Source organism: Channa argus, chromosome 8, assembly GCF_033026475.1.
Source record: "Channa argus isolate prfri chromosome 8, Channa argus male v1.0, whole genome shotgun sequence".
NCBI classification, from domain to species: domain Eukaryota; kingdom Metazoa; phylum Chordata; class Actinopteri; order Anabantiformes; family Channidae; genus Channa; species Channa argus.
This window is the reverse complement of record NC_090204.1, coordinates 24736561-24756167: the sequence shown is the minus strand read 5'-3', so window position 1 is coordinate 24756167 and position 19607 is coordinate 24736561. Positions and strand designations below refer to the sequence as shown.

The 19607-nt window shown below is 41.1% G+C and overlaps 1 protein-coding gene across 3 annotated transcripts in view; it reads left to right on the top strand.

The window, feature by feature from the left end:
* pik3r3b (phosphoinositide-3-kinase, regulatory subunit 3b (gamma)) overlaps positions 1 to 19607 on the top strand; it is a 160550-nt gene that overhangs the window by 32257 nt on the left and 108686 nt on the right. For all 3 annotated transcript variants that reach the window (XM_067512668.1, XM_067512667.1, XM_067512669.1), the window contains exons 3-4: positions 12639 to 12713; positions 13229 to 13306. In XM_067512668.1, the coding sequence (XP_067368769.1) occupies positions 12639 to 12713; positions 13229 to 13306 (153 nt within the window). The remainder of the gene's footprint in view (positions 1 to 12638; positions 12714 to 13228; positions 13307 to 19607) is intronic.

Here is a 19607-nt window from a genome sequence, read left to right as displayed (position 1 = left end):
CGTAACACAAAGCGAAATTCGCAGATTCCGGCTCCTTTGTTTTATTATCAGCATTTTACAGCACAGACATGTACATTTAAAAATGGCTGCCTACACCACTTCACACTGTTACAGTCTGTCTTCGCTTCACAGCACACTTCTTATTAAAGCACATGAATATTCATGTGTGTACCTTCCTTCTTTGTCCGCTGCTGCTTTGTTCTTGCCTGGATTCCTTCAGTCTCATATAAGGGGCTGCCAGCAGAAAGGAATCCACTTAAGACCGACATTAAAGAACATGTCTAAGCATGTGTGGACGTCTTTGTGCACGAATGCTTTTTTTCCACCCAGCCACCAAGGGCCACTTTGGTGCCGATCCCGAGCCTGGATATAATGGGAGGGTTGCGGCAGGACGGCCATCCCGTGTAAAAGCACATTATCTGTTAGTAGCTGATCAAATATATACTCAAAGCAATTGATCGGCACTTTGAAGCTCACAAATGAAAGTATTGAGCAGTAGACGGAGTTATGTGCTGCAGCTCCACACACTTTTGCCGGATGCAATTGTCCTCCTGTTAAATATGGACTGGGTTGTAACACAGTCAGCATTTAGCTACAGAAAAGTGAACCAGGAGGTGGTTGGCGTGGTTTTAGTTCTGGTCTAACTCTTGCACAGTTTCACTCCAGTCTTTAGGCCAAAAGCTAATTCATAAGCACTGCAGTGTCAACAGATTCTTGAGTGGGTGGCACAAACGGCCTATATGGCCATTAAGGATCATCGTGTCTGACTTTTCCTCATCAAAACAAGAGTTCGGGGAGGAGCAGAGCAGCAACAACTCTGATATAAGGAGGCAAGTCATCAGAATTACAAACCTTTCTGTCATGTCCTTCACAGGGTATTTGACACAGAGCGTTTTGGAGCTGTGGTTGTGCGGGCGAGTGCGGTGCTCTGTCTTTGTGTGCATGATACAGTGACTCTTCCTACTCTGCACTCTCATAAAAATGGAGTAGTCCATATTTAGTTGCTGTAGTCTTTTATTCTGTGACATTTATCCGTTTCTGTGGCCCCTTTGAAACAGCTCGTTGTAATGCAGCTGTAGCTGATTTTTGTCCTTTTACTTGCTCCAATCTCCCATCCAATGCACACACTCACGTGTGTTATCTTAATGGATAATTTAACATGTGGCCCAGGGTCAAGAATTGAAAATGAGCTGCTTAGTTGCACTGGCACATTTAGAGTCACACAGAATCTGCTTTGTCTGTGGCAGCGACTTGGTGTCCTAGAGGGAAAAGCCATAGTGCAGAGTTTTGTAATGTTTTGTTTGCTTCTTTTTTTTTTCAAATCTTTCATTTTTGTTGATGAAGCATGTGACTTAAACCTCTACTCAACCTTTCACTGCATTCAGGAGCTGTGTAGAGTGATAAGAAAACTTTCACCTTCCTCAAATTAAACAAACTGAAACCTGGTTCCTCACGCTTTTCCACCACTTGAGCTTTGACTGGTCACTCAATCATCTAAGCACTTGAAAACAGCGGAAGGTGGCAATTAGAAGAGTAATGAGGTTGAAGTGTTGCAGTGAATGACGGACACCTTTCAGACATTACTCCGCGCACAGAGAATCTCGTTTCTTGAGATTGGCTGTCACTGCTTGTGTTTCTTTGTGGTTTTCTTGCTGTTCTGCTGCCTCCAGAAAAACTGGACAGGGTCAGAGTGTTGTGATGGGGGTCAACAGCAGTCATTTAATGCACCGCTCAGCAGAGACAGAGAGAATGAGGTCTGTGTTAATATGAAGACAGGACGTGCCTCTTTAAAAATGAAAAGAAAAAACCCCCAGGCTGAGAGAATACTTTTTTCTTTAATTAGAAATCTGGGAAGATGGATTCTCGAAGAAGCGGATTAGAATAAGGAACGATGTTTGTTCAGCTGCGTACACACGGATCGGCAGCATTAACACTACTGTCGTTCTGTTTGACTGTTAAAAGAGCTCAAATAAAATATGAATTTAACAAAATGCATAAAGGGAGACAAGAGTTTAGTTGTGTATTCAAATATATGTCAACTACGGTGGCCCATAGGTGCAGAACACAGCAAGATTTCACCAAACAGAACCTCAAAAGAAAAAAAAAAACCACATACACACAAAGAAATTCTGATTTATCATTTTTGCCATTGGAATGAACTGAGCCTTTAAAGAGAAAAAAGCTGTTGCTGTGCCTTTAATTTATTATCCACAAAGAGAATGTGTTTGATTCCGTGTGTGTGTCTGTGTGTGCGTTTTTTACATCTCTCTTTGTTTTAATGAGCTTTGTTCCAACATGAAGAACAACAGAGTGCCTGGAGTGAAGCAGATGTGTGTGTGTGTGTCAAATACAGGACATCAGCCCTTCGCACTGCTGCTGTTTACCTCTCTGCGTTTACTGTCACAGCTCTTCATGTGGTTTGATACACACTGACAGCCTGTAGCAGTGAGGAGGTTTAAGCTGCTGTGTTCTCAGGGAACCCTGTCTCCTAACAAATCCTCTTCCTTTAAAGTGCAAACGTGATCGCGTTCCTGTGCTTTTATTAAGCCAAAGGCAGCTGCTAGGAGGTGGTTGGTGTATAGTACAGGATTGTGTGATACAGCAGAAAACGAAACTGGATATTTTGCTGCAAGATCGGAGATTTTGTCTCAGGAGGCTTTGTTTGCACTTTGGTTTGGATTTGTCATTTTTGAAAAACTGATATTTATTCTAGACCTGTGTGAGACAGATGTGTTTACTCACTCACTCACTGTCATGTCACACTCTCATGTCCAAGGACCAGAAGTCTGGTCCCCATGAGTTTAAGTACCTCATCACAGCAGCTGCTACTTCAAGTCCTAAAGGTTAAGTCTTGTGTTATTTGTCTAACAGAGAACAGCAGGACCGTAAATCTACTCTTTTGCCCTTCGAGGAGAAAAGCCAGTGTTTCACAGTTATAGAGTCTTTCTGAGTGTGTGCGTGATGAAGGTGATGGCTGCCGCACGCATTTGTATTTATGAGAACAGGAACTGGAAGATGCTGATGGGAGTTTTGGTTAATGGGAAATCTACATCTGTGTTTAGTTAGGAATTAATGTGTGAAACAGACAAAGGCTACACACGGTACCTGCATGTGACTATGTACGCACACACACTCTGCGGAGGTCATGGAGGAATAATTGAATGGGACGGTTGGGGGTCTCTGCCAGGCCATAGCTTTTATCATTTGAAAGGGCAAAGTCATTCAGCTAAGGCACAACTACATATACTGTACTGTGCGTGTGTGTGTACGTATATACATACAGTATATGTGTGTGTGTGTGTGTTTGTGTGAAGGAGTAACTTTCAACCCTGGATGTCAACATATCTTAGCTTGAGACATCTACAAAGATAATACAGATATCCTGTAAATGTGCCAAATTAAATATATCTTTATATAAAATTCTGACTAGTCAAAATGTCATTTTTAATATCTGGAATTAACATTACAGATGGTCAAGTCAATGGAACATTCTGACTAGTCACAATGTAATTGCAGATATCTTTAATTACATTTTTCATCAATTATAAAGACTTTTCAGTCGCTCCAATAAACGCTAAAATAGAGCAATGACGGCAGCCACGTCATTTCCTATATTCACAAAGGAATTTTGACCAGTCGAAATGTAAATGTAGATATTCTAAATGTTCATTCTTACTGGTTATATTAGTTACGAGTTATTATTCTGGGAGCAAAAAAAAAGAGGAACAGGATTACGTGAAGCAGATAATAAGTAAACTAGTGTTAGCTGAATGCTGCTAATTGAATATCAGAACTTCCTGTGGTATCACATTTTTTCTTTTGTTTACTTTGACATTTAACAGGAGCTAACTTAGCTAAACCAAGTTAGCAGAGCAGCTTTGCTGGAGTCACCAGAGAAGAACTTGTTAGCATAGTTAGCAGGCTACTAATAATCAGCTAACTCAGACGTAAATTGATGAAAGTTCTATGCTAGCTAGCTATGAATGCTAAGTTATGAAATTTAGATGCACAGAAAGTTGGACAGTGTCCTGTAAATCACTGCGGTGTGTTACTGCTCAGTGTGGTGTGGTACTTTTCATATCTTAACCATGGTGCTTTTATGATGCCTACATTTTTGTTAACCCTTGGATTTAACCATTTTTCAGCAAGTTCCTAATGGAAAACACGGAAATGCCCAGAATACGGTCTGTGAGGTTAAATGTTGCATTCACTGATTTTAAACTTGCTTCTTTTGGTTCTAGTTTGGGGAGCACATGTACATAAATGCCACTAAACTCACCTTTGACTTAGCTATGTCAAAATATCTCTCGAATTTTAGCTGAAAATGCCTCCAGATGACATCACTTGGAGGAACCTTCAATTCAGATTATGTCATCTTGATGCTATCAATGTGGAGTTTGTAATCATCATAGCCAACCTGCTTTTCCAGAGCTCCCCCAAATGACATCATTTCAACTCCTAACTAGAAAAAAGAAATATTTTAATATAGTGAAGTTTAAAAGCATTGATGTGCATTTACACTCTGAACTAAAGCTGTAGAAAGCAAGTTAAAAATTGGGCATAAGCTGGTGATGGTGGGATGATTTTTTTGGGAAGACGTTTCACGTCGACACATCTCCTGTGGGTTTTATGGGATGCAAAGACCTTTGTGTGAATGTATGAAAACATTAAGTACATAAAGCAACGTAAAGTGAAAGTAGCAGTAAAATTAGAGGCTAACAAGAGTTTAGCACCAAATTGGACTCAACCCCCTCCGACACAAACGGTTGGTTTCTTCCAATTCCTGTTTGAAAAGCTGAAATCTCTGCCAGTTTTATCTGGTTTGCTGCATTGGAAGCAGGTCCCAGTTCTGTCCTGATGTGATGATGGAAAGAATTATGGCAACATACAGAATCTATACAGCTGGATGCAGCGTGGGATTTATGTGAGTTCCGGGTCATATTGGATTAGAGGGGAATAAAATAGCTGAGGAAACTGCAAAAATGTCAATTTCTAAGAAGGATATTGAAATAATTCTCCAGTATGGACGGCAGGAAATGTACCCCCTTATCAAAAATGGGATTTCTGGGGTCTGGCAAAAATGATAACAAAAAGGGCAGATTTGTTATTCTATACAGTGCACGGGATTTCTGCAGCCTCTGGAGCGGAAAGAATAAACCAAGTAAAGCTAATGGGCCTGAGGACAGAGGATTAACAGAACTCAGACAAACCGAAGCCACAATAAAAGTAACGGGCAATAATTCAGCAACAACATCCAAACTGACGAGGGCAGCAATGTGCCTAAACGGCACCGAGCTGCCAAACCAAAGAAGAAGAAGAAGAAGTTTGGGTGTGGGAGCACTGAGCCGTGGCCTCATGAAACCCACAAAAGGTAACAACATAAAACCTGAATTAATACAATAACACCAGGTTGTGAATTTGAAAGCTTTATGAATCTTAAATGAACCGTATAGTCGATACTGTTTATGCCGGATGATTTATATTTTTTGAAAATTGAAAAGCTAAAGGGGTGAACTTGCCTCTTTAAGCGCCTAGTTCCGTGGCATGTTTACAGTTTGATGCCCAGCACCAAACAGCAGAGGAAATTCTTTGTCTATGAGATGATGAATGTGAACCTGTGGCTCATCCTCACAGCTGCTGCACCATTAATAATTCATTCACTGTTGAACAGGATGTCAGCTTGTTTGGTAACATGATGCCAGTTTGGTGATGAAAAGTGAGGGTGGGCGATGTGTTAGAGATGATGAATGAGAGAGCAAAGAGAGAAGAATTAAAGGGACTCACTGAAGGGTCTGGGCTTGTTCAGGGGGCGGTGGGGCTATCAGATATTTCTTATGTAATGAGAGGCAGATTAGATGGCAAAGGAATTTAATTAGGGAGCTTGTCGTTGTTATAAGCCCTGAGAAAATGTGGACATAGAATTGTGTGCAATGAAATATCTTCTCCTGTTAGGTTACGTGTTCACAGCAAGCTGTTGTGAAAATCACATTTATTTTCTTTCTATCTATCTCTGTTTGACTGTTTGTCAAAGTTGGGAAAATTATTGCAATAATATGTAAAAGAAAGTGACTGTGACTTTTGGATGGGTTCCAGATGCAAACATTGCTTCTTGAATTATTTAGATTCACCCCCCTAAAGACACTAACTAAAATATCTCATTAACGTTATTAAAGCCAAATATTCATGCACATACTCCTGCTGCATGTATATACTGAAAAATGCTTTTTTTAACTTTGTGAAACTGCAAACTACAAAATATTAAATTACAATGCACATTGCTACAATGCACATCAGGACTGCGGCAAACCTGGATGTAAACAATGCAGATGTACAAAAAATAGGCCACCGTACGTAACTGTGTTTGTTTACAAGGAAACGTCTTTAATATTTAAGTATTTGAGTCTCTGTAGGGTCTTTTTCTTAAACCCAGAAGTTGCCTGAAAGGCAGGAAAAGACTAAGTGAACGGATTGGACTGGATTTTAATTTATGCTGTGCGGTTTGTGCCAAATTGCGTTGCTGTTGTTGTTTTCGGTTTTTTGATTTAGTGGCAAAAGTTGTGTAGCTGCATCTGTCTCCTCTAATGTGGCCTGATGTTCGTCATCTGTTTGCCAGGAGCTGTGAACAAAGACAAATGACCAAATCTGCTCCCAAGTCAATACAATGAAAGCTGAAATAAATGCACATAATGTGCATTTCAGATGTGTTTTCCATGTGGTCACATTAACGCTGCAGTAGAAGTGGTCACAAGCCAAGACAGTGAGATCATTTATAACATTTGACAGTCATTGGTGTCGGTCTGTGCTTCATGAATGTAAATGAGAGGTTTTACTGTCCGAGACATCAGAAGTTGACTTACCAACAAAGCCAGTGTCCATATTTGCATGCTTGAATGTTGATGTGCATGTGTGTCAGAGTGTGCGCACAGTAATCCTGTTTGACTGTGTGCTGGCCTTGTGGCCCTGGTTTTCTGTCTGGGCCCCTGGGGAGCACAGAGGCAGAGTTTCTGTCACGGACGGTTGGTCAGGAGGCTTTTTTTTCTTTTTCTTTACAGAGGATTAGCTGCTAATATCGCCACTGTGGAGGGTTTTTTTTTTGTGTGTGTGTGTGTGTGTGTGTTGTTAAAGATTCAACAGACGTTCTAGAAGAATCAGGCGTTTTGCACCATTTGGAATGAAACGGCAAAGTTGGCACTTTTTTTTTTTTAAGGGTGTGCAAGAACCAATGTCTGCTAATTAAGTCAACGGCCGCATTCGGGAACTGATTCATCGGGGCTTTGTTTCTGAAAAGATGTGTAGCTCATGAGATTTTTCACGTTTTGACCTGCATGTGTAGCTTCCCTTCCTCTCTAAAGTGGGCACAAGGTGCAGATGCAGATTCCCTTTATGTGCAGAGTTTAAGTAGGAAGGTGTTTGTTTGATTTTTGCAACTTGACCATTTAAAAATTATTATAATTGATCCCTGAGCAAATACTGACCTGCTAATTATGCTTAACCTTTGCCTTTATGCACATGTTAATGCACCTGTCTGGACTGCAGATAGCACCACAATAAAAGCATGGAACTGGGATGAATATTGATTTCAATAAAAGATGAGTGGAAAACATTATATATCTAATGCAAGCAAGACAAAAATCATAGCTGCCTTTGTTTCATCCTGGAGCCACCAGGATATTTGACCTGCTCTGGAGATTTAGAGCTAAGTAGAAGAGAATAAGCAGAGCAGCAACAAAGAACAGAACTAAACAAAGGAACAAAGAGGAAGAAGAGCGAGCGGTGGTGAAACCAGAGGGACTGGCAACCAGATGAGGAGGAGGAGGAGGAGGAGGAGGATGAGGAAAATAATTATATGAGGAGCTGTAGAGAACAGATTGTCATTTCAAACCTTCATGTTGGTAACAAGATAACGGCCGTCACGCTCCAGCAGCCTGCAGGTCACGTCAGCTCTGCACCTCATCTTTTGCTTTGTGTGTGTGTGTGTGTGTTTATTTTTTCCCTACCAATGTGTCTGTCCGTCACATGTTGAGACCTGGAGTTCATTTTAATGTTGTGGCAGAACTGTAGACAGCTCCAGCTGCAGCAGGAGTAATAATAAAAAGGCACAACAAATCCAGGGAGAATTGCTATTTATCAAGCAGAGGCTGGTGGTGCAGAGGGGGCTTCTCATTGGCATTGTGTGAACGTTTGGACTTTTGCAGCTATGTCGGATCCCAGCAGCACGCTGTGAAGCATGAAGATGGGGTTGGGATAAAATTGCAGGATGCTTAGGTACTGTCTGTGGCGGATCTGCTCCCAGTGTCCATGTACGACACTTGATGTGGACAGAGTGAGAAAACGAGTGAATCGTGCATCGAGCACTGCAGCACTCATCCCCCTCAGTTAATACTCGTGTTTTTGACACAAATTGCACTCAGTCAGACGCTGGGGGTTTGTAATTGCCTCTGTGTGATGAGTGGTGCAAACTACAATAACAAGCTTTCTGTTGTGTGTTAGAACAGCAGTAAACATCTGTCCTTTTTTTTTTTTTTTTTACCCGAGACAATATCTCACCTACAACTGTTACAAAAAAAACCCCCAAAAAAAACAGTCCATGCAGGTCAAAAATGCGACAACAATGAAAGAAAATCATTATGTTGCAGTGTTACATTGTGTTGCTGTTGATTTTCCAAAAAAAAAAAAAAGAATCTAGATCAGTGACAAGGTTAGACTGAACCTGAACTTTTTATTATTAGAAAATATGCAGAGAAGAATGAAATAATGCGATACTCACAGTGCTGCATGTGCTGTGACACTGCAGCAGCTTTACAGTTGAGAGGCCACAGCACTGTGGACAGGTCCAGAGTCAGCTGCCCCCTGCTGTGACTCAGTGTTACTGCAGCTGTGCTGTTCGAGGAGGACAACGACTGAAGGCTTCGCCTAAAGATCTTACTCAACGCCGTCCATGAACGTCAGAAATAAGATAATCTCTCAATTTTTGCTCAGTGTATTTAACCTAAATGTGACTATACATGAAAAACCAGTCTCCTAATGGATGACGCCCCCCCCCCCCACACACACACAGACACACACACACAAACCTGTGTGAACATCAAGTGTGCAGTTATAGACGGAGTTGTGTGTGTGTCTGTGCATGTGTGGTGGGGGGGAATCATCCATTATCACTCGAAATGGAAGGGAGCTGCAGGTCAGGGGCTACTTCATAATGCTAACTCCACTGATCAATATGTCATTTTCAGAAACTGCTGATTGGAAACCACAGCTGTCTTTAGGGACAACACAGATTTGACTGTAATGTGTGTGTGTCTCTTTGTGTTGATGCAGCAGGGACAGATTCACAGTAGACCACTGTAGAGACATGTGTGTTTACATGCATGTGTAGTAGTGTGCAGTATAGTGCAGTGGAGCACATTCTATTGACTAAATGCCTCAGTGGGGGGTTTTACTGTGTGACTGTGTAGCCCATGTGTGTTTGTGCATGAAGCTCCATGCTTCCTCTACAGGAGCACAGATGACCAACCGCATAGAATTGTATTGTGTGGAATCCTTTGTCCTTGTCTCCATTGTCTTCTTCTCTTGTCTTTGTTATACCTCCTCCTTTCCTTCTCTTCTCTTTGTTCTCACTTTCACCTTCTTTTTTGTCCTCTCTCATCTCCAACCAGAGAATACTCGCGGTAAATTACCTGCTAACCTGGAGAGGTTCAGCTCCGATTGTAGGAATTGGGGGGGTGTTCTGTGGGGGGTGGAGTGTTCATTTTAATGATGTGTTCATTTTTATTAAATTGTTTTTTCATGGTAAATAATTTTTAAGTTTTGCCCATTTCATTTCTTTTCATCATGTCGTTTTCTTCTCTTCTCCTTACATCTTTAATTCTTCTTACATCTTCTCTTCATTTCTTTTTCACCTCAGTTCTTTCACTGTTTGTACTTGTTTCCATTCTCATCACTTTGTCCTTTTTTCTCTTGTTGTCTTCTCTTCTTCTGTCCTTCCTATACTTCTATTGTCCTCTCTCTCTCTCTCTCTCTCTTCCTGCTCCCTTGGGTGAGATATTGCTTCTGTGATGCATTGTGACAATGACGTTAATGGAAGCACTGTAAATTTAACGACCTATATCTCCGGAAATTCCTCTGCCGCTTCTTATTACTCACACACACACACACACACACACACACACACACACACACACACACACTATGGCTCAGATAAACACAGGTAAACACAGCAGATATGTGTGTGTTGGTTGTTGTTTCCAGCAGATTTGAATATTATCACCCCATTAAATGGCCATTATCAGTTGTCATCACACCTGTAATTATGCTTCAGCAGAGAAAGCTGCACCTACCCAGAGCCCAACACGTTCGTACCACCTATATGTGCTATAATTAGGCGACCTGCAGCAGCCGTAGTAATTATGACAGGAGCATCTGTGACATCGTTTAAAGATGGATCCAGTCTGCATAGGGATGGAGGTGGAAGGGGGGGTGGGCAATAAAAGAAACAGCTGTTAAATGTATTATGTCATTTGAACCCAAATCATTATCTTTCCCTAAACCTAACATGGAGGTTTTTGTGTATTCTCTCTAACCTGTACACAGTTTCATAGGAACGACTTAGGCATCCACTTACACTCAAGGATGAACTGATTTCTGGTGATTAAAGATCAAGGTCAAGGTGACCTCATGTTTGCCCAATTTTATCAAGTCAATATGTCAAACAAATGCGAATTTGACACATTGTATTTATTAGAAATATGATCTAATGCCCTGTGATTCAGACACTAGACCTTCTAAACCATCACAAGTGGAGAATTTCTGTGAGGGTGACCAAGAGTAAACTGGGCACAAGGGTGAGAGGAGGGGGAGGAAAAGGACGATTAATAGGATGAAAGAGGGAGAAAAGGAAGGAGGGAGAGGGAAAACATGACTGAGGACAAACAGATGGAAGAACAGGAGGAGGACATGGTCAGATTTCTAATCATACACTGGTAGAGATGCTGTTCTCTGCTGGAATGCTGAAGGTTTAGTTTTTTTATCCAAACACAAAACATAGTATACGTGTCTTGACTTTAACCTGCATATTGGTTGTGAAAAATACCATTGATTCAAAAAATGTCTGAAGTTTTCTTTTAAGCAACATCTTCTTTGTGGATCAAATTTAAATTCAGATACAGAATAGAATAGAGACTTTACTGTCATTTAAAAACCTAAACCAGTTGGTGCACGTTAAGAACCAAATTTCACTGCATTGACTCACTGGACTTGCAAAATAAACCCATTAATATAATAAATACGATGATTAAATCATTCCTGTCCTTCACTGTCACCGAGACATCCAGACTTGATTATTGCAGTGTTCTGCTCTCAGCTCTCGAGCGTTAGAATTCTCCAGATGCTCCACAACTCTGCAGCTGGGATTCTAACCAGAACTAGAAAGTTCAATCACATTGCACCTGTTCTGGCATCACTCCAGTTCCTTCCTGTAAAGGTCAGATGGGATTTTATGGTGCTTCCATTGACTTACAGGATTTTAAATGGGCTGGCACCAGCATATCTATCAGACCTTTTGAATCCATATGTTCCATGTAGACTCCTCTTCTCTCGGTCATCGGAACCGTATTGTATCACTAGAGTTAAGGATCAGCGGGTGGATCAGGGGCCTTTTCATATTGTGCTTCTCTGCTTTGGAACTTTGGAATAATCTTCCTCTGTCTATGTTATACAGTCAAACAGCGTCTTTTAAAATGAGGTTAAAAACCTTTTTATGTGTTGCCTCTTCCTGCTGACAACAGGTTGTCACCTTTACTTTAAGATTTGTTCTTACTCATATATTTGCTTTTATTATTGTTTACATTTTATTAATATGCACATTTTTATTTATTTAGTTGTTTTAATTTTTTAAACATTCTTTCAGTTTTTTATTATTTTTTATTATTATGTTAGTAAGAGGCATTTTTTTGCTTGGGACTGTTGTACAAGCGTTTGAAAGTGTTGTACATGAAAGGTGCTATAAATAAAACTTATTATTATGATTATTAAAAATATAGTGCACAACTAATTAAATATTAAGTAAAAGCAATAGTACATATAATATATGTTAGTGTTGTTTACAAATACAGTCAACTGCATTTTCTAGTTACATTTTTTACATTTGAAACATCACTTTCTGTTTTATATTTACATAAACATTTTCTGTTTAGCTGATATCGTATGTATCGAAGACGGATGTGTGAGACGAAACCCATCTAATTTTGCATAAGCACAGCATCCAAGCTTTCTGTATGTGTGTGTGTGAGAGTGTGTGCATTTCATGTGATCAGCCTTCTGAGGGCTGAGGAAGTGAAGTGTTGCCCTGTGCATGAGCATGACGCTGACTTTAACAAGGTCTTTACCCTGCTGGGCACAATTTAAATTCATATTTGACTTAATGGCTTCTCAGCTTGACTTCAGAAAATGTGTAGTACCATTTATTTTTGTACCTAAAATAACGATTTCTGTCCCGAACATACTGTTAAAAATCTGTTGCTAATGCAAAGCAAAGAAAGCAGGAGCATTCTGACGTATGTGCATTTGTGTCATTTATACATCAATATTTAGGGGGGCTGTGAGGGATACATTAATAATCAGAGCATCTCTCTCTCTGTCAGGTGTGGAGTTGGAGCTTCTGTCTGAAGTGGCTCCTGTGATCGTCTGGAGACTCGTCAAAGCCATCGAGAAACATGGTGAGAAAATACTGCACGAGCGTTCATGTGGTGTGAGTCTGTCTAGAAAACCACTAGTTCCACATTTTGCCTTCTCTCTGTGTCAGATGACTGATATCAATCTCACATCTGTGCGTTAACCACTTAGCTGGAGTCGGGATGTGGTTAACCTGGCTTAGCGTGAAGACTTAGAAGCAGGTGACACACGTGGGACTGATAGCCATCGTCTTATTTCACAGTTGGAATACATTTGAGCAGCATTAAAGCGACTTATCTAAAAAAGAATCAGGCTCTTCATATAAGAGAGCTAATAGAAAGGGTAAATGCTGTATTTCTGTCTTCCGGGGGAATCAGGTGAAGCCTTTTATTATTCAGCTGCATGGAAAATGTCATTTTACTCAGTAACCTGGAGCTGCAGGAGCAGAGGTGACATCATTTGTAGCACAATGTGCACATGTGGCTGTTTTGGCCCAAAGGAACAATGTGTTTTCAGCCTGTTTTCTGATTTCATCTTCTTCTATTTGTTTCCTCTGCAGGTTTGAGCAGTGAGTCTCTGTATCAAGCTGCTCCAGCCTCCGGTGGACCTGCAGAGCTGCGACAGGCTCTGGACTCAGGTACACACATGAAAGTACATACATACATCTACATACATGTATAGTCTTGACTTTATTATGTAAAGTCCCCTGAGATGACTTTGTTGTGAAGTGGCACTATATAAATTAAAGTTGAATTGAATTAAAAAGTAGTTATTGAGAGTCATTATGCTTTTTTCCCCCGCAAATGTATTTGTAACTCCTTTGTTCCAAACGTGAGCTTTAACAAACAGATGTGGATGAGATCACACAAAAACAAAACCTCGTGTCTCTGTTTGCTCTGTAGAGTCATCGTGAGACGTTCTCTTAAAACGTTCCCAAGAGTCCTCACATACAAAACACAGGCCAGACTCACACACGCTCACATTACATCCATGACTCTGGTTAGTTTGGAGGTTATTTTCCCGACCAGATGGCTTCTACAAACAGCTCAATCAGAACAGAGTGGACTTGAGATGGGGCCTTAAAGAGACGGGAGCTAAAACAAACCAAACTGTGCAAACGTAGCCGGAGGTGATTTGCTGCAGTTCTTTGTTTGATTGGAAATTGAACAGCTTTGGACTGTTTGTCAGATGAAACAAGCAATGATCCTCGTCTGAGTATCTGTTATTCATTATCTTATTCAGTTTTGTGGGATTATTTCGTGGAGGGGTTTTGTAACAATACCAAAAACTCCCTGTGACATATTGCCAAATTGCCTTTTAGTTGTTTTGCTTCTATCGGTTTGAGTGATGGTGGTGAGTCTCCATCACACTCTCACTGCAGGTGGAGACTCATGTTTCAGCACTATACTTGCTTTTGTCAGCTGTGTCCTGAGTATATGTGTCAACATAGCTGCTGGTTGTTGTTGCTTCAGGTGTGTCGAGCAAGCAGGTTCAATTGTGTGTTTGGTCTTACGTGCGACCGACCAAGCAGACAGGCGGCTGCCTACGAGGAGATTAAAGTGTGTGCAACATTACTAATATCTTTACATCCTTAATTGTAACTTAAAAGTCCTGGTTCACTTTCAACACAGCTGAACAGTTTAACTTTACAGCAGCAGCAAAGGTTTAAACACCTGATTAAAACAGAAAATATCATAATTATCCATATGTTGCAATGTTTAAGTTATGTTTGAATTATATTTAGTACGGTGCAAAAGAATCCTCAGACCACCAGTCGCTTTAATGCCTCTATATCCAAAACCTACCGAGTTTTAAAGGAACTTTTCATCATTTTAAATCAGTGGATCCATGAGAGTTTGGGGAGAGCAGGGGTCTGTCTCAGATTACTGATATCTGTGCCAGCATGCAGACACACAAGCCCACAATGAAATGTCTGAAGAAGTGTAAAAAAACCCTGAGAGACTATGAAAAGTGCAACAGGCTGCAATTGTACTGCAACTGAAAGTGAAGTCACACACACCAGCTTTGTCCTATTATTTTACTCCCTCACCTGCTCACAGAAAGGACAGCAGCAGCTCTCACTTTGAATCAGGTCACACTCTCATGGAGCAACAAGTAGCCCAGGACTGATACCCACAGCTCCAAACTCCCCTCTTATTCTGATCCAACACAAACTACTGGGACTGCAGGAGGTTGTATCGCACCGCTGAAGCCAAATGCAGCTGAAATCACTGAAAGACAAAAGTTGGTGAAGTTTAAGTTGCTGAAGTTCAGGCCTGGCACCACCAGGGAGTGCTCTGACTCTGTACTTTATTTTGGGAGGAAGGCGGGGAACTCACAAAATCCAACTCCAGCTCCACTCAGATTATATCACCAGCACCATTCATTAAAGCCTACGCTTGGTACAGAGCTGTACGTACACGGAATCATCTGTCATCGTGTTTTGTGGCCACACTTGTTTGGTTTACTTGCTCCGGATCAAAAGGGTGAAAAAAAAGCTTTTTGTTGCTTTTGTGTTGACATGATGTAAGTCAGAGAGGCAGTTATGTGGTCGCCATGTTTCACTTACTTTGTAAAGAGAAACTAATAGGCTAATCCACACACGTTACCACGGTTACAGTGTGATGTAGCACAGTTACACTATATTTTATACAGTGTCTACTAGAATTAACTGTGGTTTAGCTTTAGATGAGTCTTGTCGTTGGCCTCTGTGGTTCTGCCTTGTTGGCTTTTCCCATGCAGGTACAGGTAATTGGTAGGTGGGGCTGATCACTTGTGCTGACTGGGAGCCCAGTGCTCCTTTAAGAGATCTTCCACTGAAGTTCTCTCTGAGCTACTGTCTTTTTTCAGCATTTTACACACATCCACCCACTTATCCAACCGATCGCACTGCTTTTACATCTTTTCTCTTTTGCTATCTAACTCACATTTTGCATAGAAATGTGTTAATTTGAAGTGGTTTCATAGTTTCTCTCTCTCTGTCTTTATTTGCTGTGGCCATTCAAGACGTTTGTGACAGACATGATGGATTGTCCACATATACTAGTTCCTGTGCACCTATTTACTTATTTACCTACTTTACAGCAATAGTAATTGGAATAAAGTAAACTGCCCTGAATGTGCTTGTGCACTACTTGCACTTGTGTGTACAATCCAAGCCCCAATGGAACAGACGTTCCCATAGCCTGGATTATAGAAGTGTTACGTAGTAAATTATAGATACTGTAACTGAACTAGGGTTTTTCTGAAACAGATTACTCAGATTTATTTAAAAAAAATGTAATACAAGTTACAAGTCAGTTAAATACCGAGTGTTTCACGATACGTCAAACTCTGAGTTCGGTCTGCGCTGTGAGAGGTAGCACTTCAAACACTGTTTGAATTTCACGTCCACAAAAGAGCATAACAGATCAGTAAATTGCACAAAGCACCAACCCTGTCAGTCTGTGATCACTTCAGAGGATCCACAGGCAAATCCAAACTTTAGCACTCAAGGTTTTGTTTTCGGTGTTTTGAGAAAAATAATTCCTATAAATTCCTATAGGTTCTTTTTATTCATTTTAGTGGCAGTGTGAGAATTTTATCTGGGCCAATAGAAACGTATCGGTTTTCTTTTTTGTTAATATGAAGGAGACTGCTGAAAAATTCTGAAGTACTTTTCTACACTAGGAAAATCAGATACAGGTCATGAAACTTTCTTTAAAACTTCTATCTTCTCTTTTGATTTAAACCTTCAGCATCATAGGACCTAAAACGGGAACTAACCACAGGCTTCGCTACTTTGCCAGTGTTTGGTCCGTTTTCTGCATGAAACATCAACAAGTTTGCAAGTCTGCATTTAGTGTGCAAGATGCAGCAAGCACACACACATGAACACACACCTGCTCACCTTGGACAGCGGTGTAGGAGGTCAACATGTAACTGAAGATGAACATGACTGAAAGGAGCTGACATGCAGGCACTCAGGAATTTCACATTCAGGCTTGACACGCACACCCTCGTATATATGTGAAGACAGGAAAGGAGCTGCGTGAGAGGACTCCTATGCACGTTATGGTGCAAAATGCAGCGAAATGCAGCTGGTGACATCCCACCGTCGTGTCAGCTTTGTGTATAACAAGTGCACTAATCGACATGGACAGATCCTATGGACTGGACGTCAAAAGATGGAGCTTCTGCAAAGATTTGTACTGACATGTGGCTACAGAGTTGCATGAAGAAAAAGTTTAGGAATGAGGTTCTCTTCTACTTTTCATTGTTGTTACATGTTAAAATACCTTCTTTTTTTTCCGACCTTTTCTCCTTGTCCAGATTGGAGTGTGCAGCTACAGCAGGTGAGATGGAAACTGCTGTAGGGAATTAAATTCTTATGAAATCTTTATTTGTATTCAGCATATCAGGACGATTAGCTTTCTGTTGTTGCAGTTTGATTCATGGCCAGAATCACATACATGTCCAATAGATTAAAAACATCTAAAGAACCCTGATACCTTTATACCAACACAGACAATGACAATCAGAGAGTGCAGCACTGCAGCCACGTGAACAATGCTGTGGCATTGTGTCACAAATGCAACATAGATGAATAAGGATAAAACAAACTGAAACTGAAATGTTGATTAATAACTACCACAACCTTTTAGCTGCTGACCACAGTACTGTCTGTGGATATAGTGACAGTAATGGGGATAAAGGCAGGGGGCCACTACCCTCACCCGTGCTGGCCCAAACCCATGTTTTACCTCATCCAGAATTCATCCGTGAGATTGTAACAGGGCGTGATGGTCTAAACTACCAAACAACAGAAGGTGGTGGTTCTTCATTGTGCTTCAGAATCATTTCAGTTAGTTTTATGGATCATTATTAGAGCATGATGCAACACCACCCACTCTGCAGGAAGAGTCTCGGAGCTGCTGCAGTGCTCTGCCTCTCTCTGTTGTGTGTTTGTGCTGCATGAGTTATGGGTCTATGTTATGTAACACGGTTTTTCTTGTTCAGAAACTATGTAGCTATTCCACAGAAGCTGCCTAATTTCTGCATCTGTGTGTTTGTTTTAGTCGTGGATTTGCTGCATGTTGTGCCGTGTTTTCCTGTCGAACACTGTGTGTGTGTGTGTGTGTGTGTGTGTGTGTGTGAGAGAGGCTCAAATAGCTTTCTAGAACATTACCTCATCAAGTTGACCTCCGATTGGTACACGGCCCGAACGTTGCCATGGTGATAGCTAGCCGTTTTTAGCTGGTTGGTTCTGCCGTGCCCACACAGCACTCAGTGTGTTGGCCCAGTAACTCTGACCGTGTGTGTGTGTGATTGTACATCTATCTTTGCAAGGACCAAATTGAACTTGACACCTTGAGAGGGACGACAAGACACTTTGAGCAGTGAGGACAAATTTGACAGTAATTTTAATGTGGACAGACAGGACATGTAGATAAATGAGCTTGTGTTGGAGAGTAAAGACGTCATGCAAGGTGCCAAATGATCACACTTTGAAATTTGGGACTTTTTAAAGAATTTGATTTTCATTGGGAAGTTTGCTGGAGGTGAAGACGTTTTGAATAGTAATGGTGATTTCTCCGAAAAATCGGAAAAAGGGAACATATTAAGGAGAGTTGTGATTTTTCTAAATGAGGCACCATAAAAAGTAAACACTTTAAGAAAGTTGGATCATTTGCGGAAAGTGAAGACATGTTTGGACTGTAAAGATCCATCAAAAAAAAGAAAAGAAAAGTCAATTGTAAACACAAAATCTGGTTGGTAAAAACATCTGTATGCAGAGATAGAAACAGTATGAATTTATTTAGAAGTATTTTTTCTACATTTACATTTATTTGACATGTAGTCATTTAGCCGACGCTTTTATCCAAAGCGACTTACAAGTGAGGTACAAGGCAGCAAAAATCTAAGTCAAGGAGGAAACATCAAAGCAAAGTTCTATCAGAAAAGTGTTAACATTTCACGAGATGCAAGTGCGAGAAAGAGCAGAAAGGTATTTTTTTTTATAGATTTAAATGCATAGGAAGATGCGGAAGATAGCATCTGGTATCTCTTTGTTAGCTCTTTCCACCATCGTGGGATCATTGCGCTAAAAAGTTTTGGTGTCTTCTGTGCGGTGCTGGGACCACCAGACGTCGGTCATTGGCAGATCGCAGCGGGCAGGAAGGATTGAAGACTTGAATGAGTGGGTTGAGCTCAGCAGGAGCTGTTGAGTTAACCACTCTGTAAGCAAGAGACAGAGCTTTGAACCTGATGTGAGCAGCTGCAGGAAGCCAGTGTAGAGATCTGAAGAGTGGTGTGACATGAGTCTGGCTGATTAAAAATGAGGCGCGCTCCTGTGTTTTGAACCATCTGTAACCCCATTAACAAATGAGTTGGGTTGTATATTCCGTGATGTAGGGTCTGATCTTACTGATGTTGTAGAGGGCAAGTCTGCTGCCCTAGAGACTGAGGAGATGTGGTTCTTAAAGCTCAGTTGGTCGTCGATGATGACCCCCAGATTTCTGGCCGATTTAGTGGGGACAATCACTGTAGATCCAATGTTGATGCTGATGTTGTGTCGAAGGTCTGGCTGGGAAGACAAGAACTTCAGTCTTGAAGAGGTTGAGTTGAAGATGTCTCTCTCTCATCCAGGCTGAGATGTCTGAGAGACAGGCAGAAATGCGCTATGAGACAGTGAAGAGCTGTGTGTCATCAGCGTAGCATTGATAGGAAAGACCATGTGAGTGAATGATGGAACCCAGGGATGCAGTATAGATAGAAAAATGAAGAGGACCAAGAACTGAACTCTGTGGCACACCGGTAGAGAGGCTATGAGAGAAAAATCCCCCCGCCAGGATACCTTGAAGGTTCGTCCCGATAGGTAAGAACAAAGCCAGTCTAGAGCTGATCCAGAGATGCCCAAGTCAGAGAGTGTGGACAAGAGGATCTGATGGTTCGCAGTG